At 51.0% G+C, this 11033-nt stretch overlaps 2 protein-coding genes across 3 annotated transcripts; both read left to right on the top strand.

Annotated features, from left to right (window-relative positions):
* Nucleotides 1-483: 483 nt before the first annotated feature.
* On the top strand, nucleotides 484-5089 carry Cplane2 (ciliogenesis and planar polarity effector 2). 2 transcript variants are annotated; one of them, XM_041652705.1, is made up of 6 exons: nucleotides 484-697; nucleotides 858-1007; nucleotides 3289-3441; nucleotides 3916-4040; nucleotides 4296-4432; nucleotides 4604-5089. In XM_041652705.1, exons 2-6 carry the CDS (start codon nucleotides 896-898, stop codon nucleotides 4851-4853), a joined length of 777 nt encoding a protein of 258 aa, XP_041508639.1. In that variant the 5' UTR covers nucleotides 484-697; nucleotides 858-895; the 3' UTR covers nucleotides 4854-5089. The 2 variants fall into 2 exon arrangements, with proteins under 2 accessions (XP_041508639.1, XP_041508641.1); XM_041652707.1 differs by lacking the exon at nucleotides 3289-3441.
* Nucleotides 5090-6416: 1327 nt separating this feature from the next.
* LOC121448533 (cortistatin-like) lies at nucleotides 6417-7274 on the top strand. Its single transcript, XM_041652617.1, has 2 exons — nucleotides 6417-6461; nucleotides 7068-7274. The coding sequence occupies exons 1-2, from the start codon at nucleotides 6417-6419 to the stop codon at nucleotides 7272-7274; spliced, it is 252 nt and encodes an 83-aa protein (XP_041508551.1).
* The last annotated feature ends 3759 nt before the right edge of the window (nucleotides 7275-11033 follow it).

Genomic DNA, 11033 nt, shown 5'->3' with positions numbered 1-11033 from the left:
TGTGTTGCCCAGACACTGTGGTAAAGAACGCTATGAGGAAAAAAAGGGGGGGGGGGCAAGTATAGTGGTGCACACCTTTAACCCCAGTACTAGAGAGGCAGAGGCAGTATTTTTGTGAGTTCGAGGCCATCCTCGTCTGCATTGGAAGTTTCAGTCTAGCCAGGGAGGATACACAGTGAGACTGTCTAAAAAAGGAAGAAAGAAAGAAAGAAAGAAAGAAAAGGAAAAAAAGCATTTAATGTTAACATCCACTTTGTAGAAGAAAGTGAGGCACAGAGGACTGAGGAAGCCTCCTTCCTGGAGGAGATGCCTACGTTTGAGAGGAAAATCTGAGCCCAGACTGGTAAAGCCAAAGAAGACCCAGCTGAGGGATGGAACTGCAGATCTTGCGGAACCCACAAAGACCAGCCTGAATTCAGGGGCCCCGCCTCTCTCTGCGTCGCCACGGCAACATCCTGCACATGCGCCTCACGGACCGCGTCTCGGCCTGGCGGAAGCGGGCCCTGCGGGCTGGGCAAGCACACAGAGCGGGCTTTTAAAGGGATCATTCCCTACTCCTGCTTGCTTGCTCGCCCGGACTGTGAAAGTTGGTGGTCACGGGAGTCGGAGGGTAGGAGGCAGAGGTGAAGCCGGGCTGTGAGACCCTCGGAAGGCGACAAGGCAGAAGAGGCTTGTGGAAATACCTTCCTAGGACAAGGTTGGGCTGTTTCCCCAGAGAGCGATGTGGAGGAGTGGGGCTATGGAAATGCACCTTCGGGTGGGGAGCCAGGCTTCAAGGGGGAGCCAGAAAGAGATTAAGAGGAACCATGGGGCCGGTTTGGGATAAAAGTTAACCCTCTCTCCACTCCTATTCCCAGTATTCTGCCACATCCTAACCTCACTGGCGTGCTCAACCATGGCCAGACCTCCCGCGCACGGTTCGGTGATTGTCCCAGACTGGCATGAAACCGTCGAGGGCAAGGAGTACTTAGCCTGCATCCTGCGCAAGAATCGCCGGCGGGAGTTTGGTAAGTGCCTCCCCTCCTCACCTCGCCAAACACCACATACCACACTTGTGCGCTCTTGACACTCCCTGGGGTAACAGAAACAGGACAGTGGGACCTGCCCAACAGCAGCCCTCACCGTCGAGGTCCCCTGGATGCAATCTCTCTAGGGCCCCCTCCCCCAAATCTGCTTAAAGCTAATTCCACCAGCAGAGCCAGGAACATGGAAACAGCCCATGCCTGCCAATAGCAATGTCACCAGAGATGCTGTTGACTGAGAGCCCTCCTCACCTGGAGTTACGCCCTCTGCTGGGCGCTTTGCACAGTGACCCACTGAGCAGCCTTTTTCTAGAAGACAGGGTTTCACTATATAGCCCAAACTCGTTATGTAGACCAGGCTAGCTTTGAACTCAGAGATCCACCTGCTTCTGCCTACCAAGTGCTGGGATTAAAGGCATGTGCCACCATTCAACTTTCTTCTCTTTTCTTTATTTCTCTCTCTATTTGTTTTTGTTTTGTTTTGTTTTCAAGACAGGGGTTCTCTATGTAGCTTTGGAGCCTGTCCTGGCACTTGTTCTGTAGACCAGGCTAGCCTCAGACTCACAGAGATCTGCCTGCCTCTGCCTCCTGAGTGCTGGGATTAAAGGCTAAAGGCGTGAACCACCGACGCCTGGTGGGTTTTTTTTTTGTTGTTGTTGTTGTTGTTGTTTTGTTTTGAGACAGGATTTCTTTATGTAGTCCCTGGTTGTCCTGAAACTGACTCTGCAGACCAGGCTGGCCTCGAATTCACAGACCCGCCTACCTCTGCCTCCCCAGCCCTGGGATTAGGCATATGCCACCGGGCCAGGCCTATTCAACATTCTTAGCAGAACAGTTAAGAGACGTGCTTAGGGTCATACCCTAATGAGGAAAGGAGAACCCTTCAGTGCCTTGCTGGCCTTGCTATCTAAGGTGAGGCATTGATGTGCCCCTGAATTAAGCCACATTACCCAAGCAAGGCCCTGATTCAGGCCAAGAGGCATGACATCAGCTTTGGGAGTCCAGCACCAGCAGGCTTCAGACCAAAGCTACTGGAGAGGCTGAGGCAAGAGGATCACGAATTCAGGGATTGCCATGGCAACATAGAAAAAGTCTGTCTCATGAGGCTGGGATATAGCTCAATGGTAGAGCTGTCACCTAGCATGCAGAGGGCTGTTCTGTCCCTGGCGCCTCAAAAACCAGCTCAGAACTTAGGACTTCAAATCATTAGGTTATGGAATATCATCGTTTTGACATTTTTATGTTCAAGGTTTTATTACTAACTATTCTTTGTGGGTATGAGTGTTTTACATGCATGCATATCTGTGCAGCACCTGCATGCAGTGCCCTCGAGGTTAGAAGAGGAGGGCAGATCCCCTGAGACTGCAGCTACCGATGGTTGTGAGCCACCATGTGGGTGCTGGGCACGGAACCTGGCTCCTCTAGAAGAGCAGCTGGTGCTCTTCACCACTGACCGATCGCTCCAGCCCCTGTGTGCAGGTTTTAAGAACTCATGAAGATCTCAACGAATTGGTTTTATGGGATTTATTTCTAGTAACTGGAAATACTTGTGCTTATATTTCTCTGTTAAAGGAGAAATTCTACAGCACCCTGTTTTTGTGTATGAGAAATCCAGATTGAATAGTAACAATAAAAAATATTTCAAAGCCAGTGGCGGTGGCACATGCCTTTAATTCCAGCACTCGGGAGGCAGAGGCAGGTGTATCTCTGTGAGTTCCAGGCCAGCCTGGTCTATAAAGCAAGTTCCAGGACAAGCAGGGATACACAGAGAAACCTTATCTCAAAAAAAAAAAAAAAAATTTCCATCATCAAACTTAAAAGGGGCCTGAAAAGGCTGGAGAGGTGGCTCAGCAGTTAAGAGCACTGGCTGCTCTTCCAGAGAACCCAGATTTGATTCCCAGAGCATACACAGCAGCTCACAACTCTCTGTAACTCCAGTGGTAGTGAATACAACACCCCCTCTGGTCTCTGCAGGCACCGGGCACACATATGATACACAGACATACACGCAAGCAAAACACCCAGTGCTTTGTGTGCCCAGAGGGGATGTCATCCAGGCTCCGGGCAAAGCTCTCAAGCATCTCGCAATTTGAACAGATCAGCTATGAGATCCTAGGTCGTCTCTGTGTATTCTGGGCCTCTGTAGAGCTGGGTCGAAGGCAGAGAGCCAAGCTGGCTAGTTAACTTTAGATATAGGGTATCTCTCCCAGGGTCTGAGCAAGAGCAGAATTAACTCCCCAGCTCCCTGGGTCCCTCCTTGCCACAGGGTTGCTGGAACGGCCAGTGCTACCCCCTTCAGTGGCCATTGATACTGCCAGCTACAAGATCTTTGTGTCCGGAAAGAGTGGTGTGGGCAAGACCGCACTGGTGGCGAAGCTGGCAGGCCTGGAAGTGCCTGTAGTGCACCATGAGACCACTGGTGAGTGGCTCCAACCCTCAGCCTATCCTTGGTAGCCTTCCCTGAGACTCCCTGAGACAGAGGCAAGAACCCTGCTCCAGACTGCCTTAGCATGGGTTTATACATAACAATGCCATTTCCTCTGTGGCCTTGGGAAGTCATGTTGTTTGGGTTGGTGCTAGAGACAGCACTGGCGGCTGGTTGGCATAAAGGTAGATGCCCATCCCCCAGCTGTGTTTCTTTTTGATCCATCCTACATCCCAGGACATTTGAGGTCTCCTCCCTCCCGCTTTCTTGTGGCACAGGCCAATCCCACATGGCCTACCAAGGACTCCTGTTCCTTCCTGCTCTGAGGATTCTCCCAGGTCAGGGACCATGCCTTCCACGTCAGGGTGGTGACCCACAAGGTGGACATGTAGCTCTTCCTCATGCCCCTTCCCAGTCCCGCCCCACCCCACATCCCACTTCTGATTGGCTGATCCCAATTCTCCTCAGGTATTCAAACTACTGTGGTGTTTTGGCCGGCCAAGCTAAAGGCCAGCGACCGTGTGGTCATGTTCCGCTTTGAGTTCTGGGACTGTGGCGAGTCTGCCCTCAAGAAATTTGATCACATGTTGCCGGTGAGCTGGGCAGGTGGGCCTGGGTGGACTTTGGGTGGGGCTTGTCAGAGACCCGCCCTGTCTACGGGAACCTGGCTTGGATATTAGTTACCTGAGGGCGGTCGGTGTACTCTGACTAGCCCCAGGACCTGTGTTCCAGCCACTCTCTGCTCTGGGCCTCAGTTTCTCAGTCTGTGGAAGGAGAAGATGCCACTGATCCTTCTTGGGGGCCTCTAGGCCCACGGAGTCACGTGGTCACATGTCCTGTGTCCTCAGGCTTGCAAAGAGAATGCAGACGCCTTCCTGTTCCTCTTTTCTTTCACTGACCGAGCCTCCTTCGAAGACCTTCCTGGACAGTTAACCCGTGTAGCCAGCGAAGCCCCTGGGGTCGTCAAGATGGTCATTGGCTCCAAGTATCCTTTGAGTGGCCCATAGGATGCACACCTGTCACCCTGTGAGGTCCAAGCCATGGGCTTTTCTTTAAAGGGAGGCCCCTGGGTGTGGCCTCTAGAGAGGAGGCCAAGGCTGAGTGTGCTGGGGTGCTGAGCAGAGCCTCTTGGCTAGGAGCCTTAACCCTCCTCCAGGTTTGACCAGTACATGCACACAGACGTACCAGAGCGAGACCTCACGGCCTTCCGGCAGACCTGGCAACTGCCCTTGTTACGGGTGAAGAGTGTGCCAGGGCGGCGGCTGGCAGATGGGCGTACACTGGATGGTCGGGCTGGGCTGGTTGACGTTGCGCATGTGCTCAACGGCCTTGCAGAGCAGTTGTGGCACCAGGACCAGGTGGCAGCCGGCCTGCTCCCCAGCTCCCCAGAGAATGCTCCTGGCTGAAGGGTGATGGCTCTTGAGTAGAGACAGGGACTGATGATCCCCACTCCCGTCTCTTGGGTGACCCAGGATTGATGGTGGGACCTAGGGCCCAAGGCTGATGCAAGAACACTGTTCTGGGGGCTGGAGAGATGGCTCAGAGGTTAAGAGCATTGCCTGCTCTTCCAAAGGTCCTGAGTTCAATTCCCAGCAACCACATGATGGCTCACAACCATCTGTAATGGGGTCTGGTTCCCCCTTCTGGCCTGCAGGCATACACACAGAATATTGTATACATAATAAATAAATAAATAAATATTAAAAAAAAAAAAAGAACACTGTTCTGTCCTCGGGACTGGCTGGGGAGGGCCTTCACCTGACTGTCAGATGGAGACACAAGGCTCCAGAGCTGGAAGGTCTCCCAGCCCCACAGCCCTTCACCCTTCTGCAGCACCCACCGAGGTCTCAGAAGGACCCTGGACCTCTCTTGACTTCAGCCAGGAGCATTATTGGTTGAAATAACACCACTTGCTCTAACAGATAAACTCTGACATCTCAGCGGCTGAACTCTGTCGATTTGTTTTGTTTTGGTTGGTTTTTTGTTCCTTTGGCTCCCTGCACCGACTCAGAGCATTGTTCCCAGTTTATTAGCATCCCGGGCAGCAGACACGGAATGAGTGCATATAGAAGGCCACCGGAGGAGGATGGGGTTACCTCAGGGCTCGAGTCTCTCCAGGTCCCTCAGCGGTTCAGAGTACTGGTTACTCTACCAAAGGACTCAGGTTTGGTTCCCAGAATCCACATTGCGGCTCCTAAGGGTTTGTAATTCCATTTCCAGGGGATCCAGCATTCTCTTCTGGCTTCCTCAGGCCCCAGGCACATTTGAGGCACACCACTCTATATGACTCCAGTTCACGGGGATTTGATTTCTGAGGGCACCAGGCACACACTTGGTGCACAGACATACATGCAGCTCAAATACTGTATACACAAAATAATAATAAAGTTATTAAAAAAAAAAACTAGTGTTGCATCCTGATCACAACCTTGCTGTGTGTGGTCACATGGGACACCCATGGTGATCTATCCAGACCCCTTACAGCAGCCTGCAAAACCCTGTTCCATCCTGCCTCGACCGGTTCTCCCTGACTGGCACTACTGGATCCTTGAATAGAACACATTTACTTACACCCAGTGCCTTTGCACTGTGTCCTGCCGGGATTCCCTCCACTCGGACTTTATGTTGGTTTAGGCATCAGCATTGACACCGCCTTCATAAGGACCCGCGGAATCCCTAGAGGCCCTGTCCCTTGAGCTTCCTCACGTTTATCGCTCTAGTTTGTTGTCTGTCTTCTGCCACTAGAATGAACTCTAGGTGAACAGAGACCTGGTATGTCATGCCATGCCAGCTACCCTACCGCTGGTGTCTTTAACATGTAGAAGGTGCTCAGTAAATGGTTGTTGAATGAATCCATGAATCTCGCTCTCCATCTATCGAGCCATTCAAACACTAGTCGTTTAGTGGTTAGTGTTTTCAGAAAGCAAACCCATTATTTTAACAGGGAATTTAATATAATATTTGGATAGATGGATGCTGGAAAACTGAAAAAGCAGAAAGGGAGCCGGGCGATGGTAGCGCACGTCTTTAATCCCAGCACTCGGGAGGCAGAGGCAGGCGGATCTCTGTGAGTTTGAGACCTGCCTGGTCTACAGAGCTAGTTCCAGGACAGGAACCAAAACCACAGAGAAACCCTGTCTCGAAAATTAAAAAAAAAAAAAAAAAAAACCAGCAGCAAGTTAAATGAACCTGTCTGCCTGGGGTGTCTGAGCCGTCAGTCACCTGGGCAGCTCTCTCTGAGCTAAGGACCTCAGCAAAGAGTGTTAGAAGGGAGAGGTCAGCAATTCACTCATCGGTATTTTGAGACAAGGTCTCACTCTGTAGCTCTGTCTAGCCTCAAACTCACACTAATCCAGCTTCCTTTGCCCACCAGTGCTGAGGAAGACCTGTGCTATCATGGCTGGGAAAATTAGCAAAAAAAAAAAAAATTATTTGTCCGTTTCCCTCTGCACAGCAGTTTCTCTAGGATTCTCCAGATGCAGCCTTTGAAAGAAGTGTGGTTTGTTAAGGAGAAGCTTGCCATCTGGAAGGAAGCCTGGGAGGGAGCGGCGGACTCTCCTGAGGCCGACTGTCCAGGGCTTGCTTCACTCTACCTTGTCCTTGCTTCTCTGAAAACACAGGAAGCTGCGGAAGGGAAGAGGGCCAGCCTCCTGACTTTCCTTGCCTGGTGGCACGGGTGGACCTCCCAAGCCAGCTCCAGCGCCCTCATCGGAGGGGATACCAGTGAGGTGTCTAGGCGACAGGAAAGCCCACCTCTCCAGCAGCCCCCACGCTGGGATAAAAAGCCCTGCAAGAACTTCTGGAAAACCTTCTCCTCTTGCAAATAACCCCGCCCTGGCCACCCCTGGAAATGCATCCATAGTCTGAATAAAGAGTGTCAGGCAGCATGGAGCTTTCCTAAGTCAACTTTTCTTCGCAGGCCATGTGAAAATTACTAAATTTCAGTAATGGCCACTACAAATATTGGTGAAATAAGGAACTGGAAACCCATAGGGAACCCTCCAACTCAAAATTTGGTGGTGCTTGCCAGAGTGTATCCAGCAGGACCACTGGGCTTCCATCCTGGTTCTGGGAGAGAGGGCTTCTCTTCTCTCAATTGAAAACAGCTAAAATTGTGTGTGTGTGTGTGTGTGTGTGTGTGTGTACACAGCACACAATTTTTTCAACAAGGTCTGTGTGTAAGCTCAGGCTAACTTCAAACTTCCAGTGTAGCCAAGAATGACCTTGAAATGACCCTCCTGCCTCTACTCCTCAAAGGCTCAAGGTAGCATTTTTAAGAGTTCCAAACAGCGTCTTCGGTTTATTTTTGGCTTTTGGAGATTGGGTCTCACATATAGCCCACTTGGTCTTGAACTCACAGCCTGTCTTCATCTCTTGAGTGCTGGGATTACAGATGCACCCTTGCAGCCAGCTCTATTCCAGTCTGTTTTAATATGAGTTGTTTAATTTAAAGTCTCCCCAGACCTGAGGCAGAGTGCGTGCCCACAGCCACAGGGTCTCCCCTGCTCCTCAGCACTGAAGTTCACAAGCCAGTGAGCAACACTGCTCAACCAGCACCCTGGTTATTCCTCATAGTTTAGCTAAAATTAATTTTGAAACTAATGTTGTGCTGTTAAACTGACACCATGCTGACATGCTTATAAAAGTTATATTCAAATTCGCTCTGCAGAAGTTTTAATTAGAAATATTGATTTGTTACATTTCTTTTCCCCGCCTGTAGCTTCAGTTTTACTTTGTGAGAAAAGACATCTAACAAAAGCATCACACTGAGCAGCGCTGCCCCATCCAGCCATTTGGAGACGGGGAATCACGGTTTAGCCGTGGCTGGCCCGCGCCTTGGTGTGCAGACCAGGCTGGCCTCCAGTGCACATTGAGCCGCCTCTTTCTGCCTCTCATGTGCTGGGACTTGGGGTGTGTACCACATTGCCTGGCTTGCCTTGACTTCTGAGACAGGTACCCCCAAAATCCAGTATCCATGATGAATGAGAGAAAGGGGGGGAGGCCATGACTGCTCCTAGGTGTGGTGGAGAACGTTTACCGTAGATAAAAGCCAGAGCACAGCCAGAGGCAGGAACAACTGGGAGAGTCCAGAGTGACGTGACCAGGCTGAGCTGGGCCATGTGAAGAGATGGGGAGTGAGGGGGAAGCAGGTGCAGCAGCCAGGAGGCCAAAGATAAAAGGGGAGGTTACCAAAATGCCTGGATTATATAGGAAGAGCCTCTGGGGAAGGGCAACCCAGCCCCTAGGCTGAAGAGTTCAGGGCAGAGGGCAGGTGTGCCAGCCATATCCTGTAACAGGTAGGGACTGAGGGATGCTGGGAGAACCTGGCAGCCAGATCGGCTTTGATGAGTTAGACACCTCAGCTGCTTGTCCCGGGCTTGAAACTTAACACACACTTAATGCGCAATTGTCACGGCAGCTTTTCATTTTAATTTCCAGTGAATAACAGATGAGAGGCCTTTCTGTGTCTGATCTGACAGTGAGCAGCACTGACCTCCCAGCTAAGCAGGATTTTGGTCTTCCCGAGGAAGCAGAAGAGAAATCACTATTCCCAAGTATAGTATGTTTTAATTCTTCCCCATAGCCCTGAAATCCTTTCCGGTCCTACACACTTGAACTGTTGAGCCACGGTCATTAGGAGAAACACTAAGTGTGAAGGCTCGAGATGCTAAACTTTTGTTCACTGCGCACGTGGCGTCAGCACGGCTGCACACAACAGTTCTCTAATCCACTGTGTTGCTTCCAGGGATCAACCCAGGGTTCTCAGGCTTGGGAGCGATCGCCTTTAATCACTGAGTTGTCTTGCAGACTACCAAGACTGTGGCAGGTTGGGTGTGGTGGTTTAGGGCGGTGATTGCTGCCCTCAGGAGATTGAGACAGGTGGGTTGCTGTGAGTTCAGGATCAGCCTTGGCAGTGGCTGAAGGCCACTGCAGTGGGTGGGTCTTTCTTTCAGTGTGTGGCGAAAGGCTGGGACTCTACTGCCTAGGTGTGAACCACAAAGCATACAGTTCTGCATCTAGAATTACGTCGGTTTCTGAGAGTTGGACCTAAAGTGGGGGAAAAGCCCAAGGCTGGCTCACCAGGATGAGCTTCATCCTCTTCTCTGGACACCAGGGAGCGGACTCCAACTGTGATTGCTGACTTGGCTCTGTGCTCCTCAGAGCTGAGCCCGGCTGGCCTGGCCGTAATTACTAGCTGAGTATGGCAACATGGTGATGGATGGAGCTGCATCTCAATCTGCACAGCAGCCTAGGGACCAGTGCTGGGTCCGTGTCCTGGTGGCCGCTGTCCGGCTGAATGGGTAGAGAGGCTCCAGGTCTTGAATTTTTTTTTCTAGAACAGAGGTGTACTAGTGTTTTAAATTCACCTGGAGTCTTCTCTGCACTGTCCTTGAGGCTGTGAACTTACCTTAGTATGCCCCCCTGGAAGACAATAAAGCTAATGATCCTGCCAGGTAGTCTGTTGGTTCAGGCTACCTAAGTTCAGGACTTTGTTGTTGGCCTCAGCTGTGTTAGACTGTCTGTGGTTTGCAGGTATTTGGCCTTGATATGCTCACAGGGGGTGGCACTATTAGGAGGTGTGGTTCTGTTGGAGTGGGTGTGGCCTTGGAGGAATGTGTCACTGTAGAGGTGGGCTTTGAGGTTTTCCATGCTCAGGACACCATCCAGTGTCTCAGTTAACTTCTTGTGGCCTGCAAGATGCAGGACTCTAAGCCACTCCTCCAGCACCGTGTCTACCTGCGGGCTGCCATGATGATAATGGACTAAACCTCTGCAAACTGTAAGTGAGCCACCCCAATTAAATGTTTTTTTTTTTTTTTTAAAGATTTATTTATTAATTATGTATACAGCGTTCTGCCTGCATGTACACCTGCAGGCCAGAAGGGGGCACCAGGTATCATTACAGATGGTTGTGAGCCACCATGTGGTTGCTGGGAATTGAACTCAGGACCTCTGGAAGAACAGTCAGTGCTCTTAACCTCTGAGCCATCTCTCCAGCCCCCCCAATTAAATGTTTTCCTTGTAAGAGCTGCTGTGCCAGGCAGTGGTGGTGCATGCTTTTAACCTCAGCACTTGGGAGGCAGAGGCAGGCAGATCTGTGACTTCAAGATCAGCCTGGTCTACAGAATGAGTTCCAGGACAGACTCCAAAGCTACAAAGAAACCCTGTCTCAGAAAAAAAAAAAAAAAACGTAACTGAGGATGGATCGTTTCTACTTGGTCTTGTCCTTTACCAAACCCTGACCATGATACACCCCTTTTACCTTGACTTCTCAGAGGGCGGGGGAAGGGTCTCAGCTCTGGAGAGCTAGTTTCACCCGCTTCACGCGACCCTGTGCAGTGGAGGCGGAGGCACAGCCCCCTAAAGTTATCTAGAGCTCCTGCCCTACCCACTACAAGGTCGGAGCCCTCTGGTTTCCAGCGAGGGGTACAGGGTGGTTTTATTTGGGCAGATGAGAAGGTTGGAGATTTTTCTCCACCTTTTTCCTGCTCTCCGTGGGATGTTGACTTAACCCTATCTCCCCTCACCTACTTTGGCCAGCATCTTCTTGAAGTGTAACGGTGCTCAGGGAGGGCAAAGTAGAG

Source organism: Microtus oregoni, unplaced genomic scaffold (genome assembly GCF_018167655.1).
Source record: "Microtus oregoni isolate MIOR12 unplaced genomic scaffold, Mior012 000005F_ref0000423, whole genome shotgun sequence".
In the NCBI taxonomy this organism is placed as follows: Eukaryota; Metazoa; Chordata; class Mammalia; order Rodentia; family Cricetidae; genus Microtus; species Microtus oregoni.
This window is presented reverse-complemented; position numbering and strand designations above follow the sequence as displayed.

Bases quoted from the DNA above. Each gene is read 5' to 3' on its own strand.
- Cplane2 (XM_041652705.1), top strand. From the start codon at position 896: ATGGCCAGACCTCCCGCGCACGGTTCGGTGATTGTCCCAGACTGGCAT. The intron at 3,442-3,915 runs GTGAGTGGCTCC...AATTCTCCTCAG, and splicing joins AGTGCACCATGAGACCACTG to GTATTCAAACTACTGTGGTG. The intron at 4,041-4,295 runs GTGAGCTGGGCA...CTGTGTCCTCAG, and splicing joins AATTTGATCACATGTTGCCG to GCTTGCAAAGAGAATGCAGA.
- LOC121448533 (XM_041652617.1), top strand. From the start codon at position 6,417: ATGGATGCTGGAAAACTGAAAAAGCAGAAAGGGAGCCGGGCGATG. The intron at 6,462-7,067 runs GTAGCGCACGTC...CTGAAAACACAG, and splicing joins AGAAAGGGAGCCGGGCGATG to GAAGCTGCGGAAGGGAAGAG.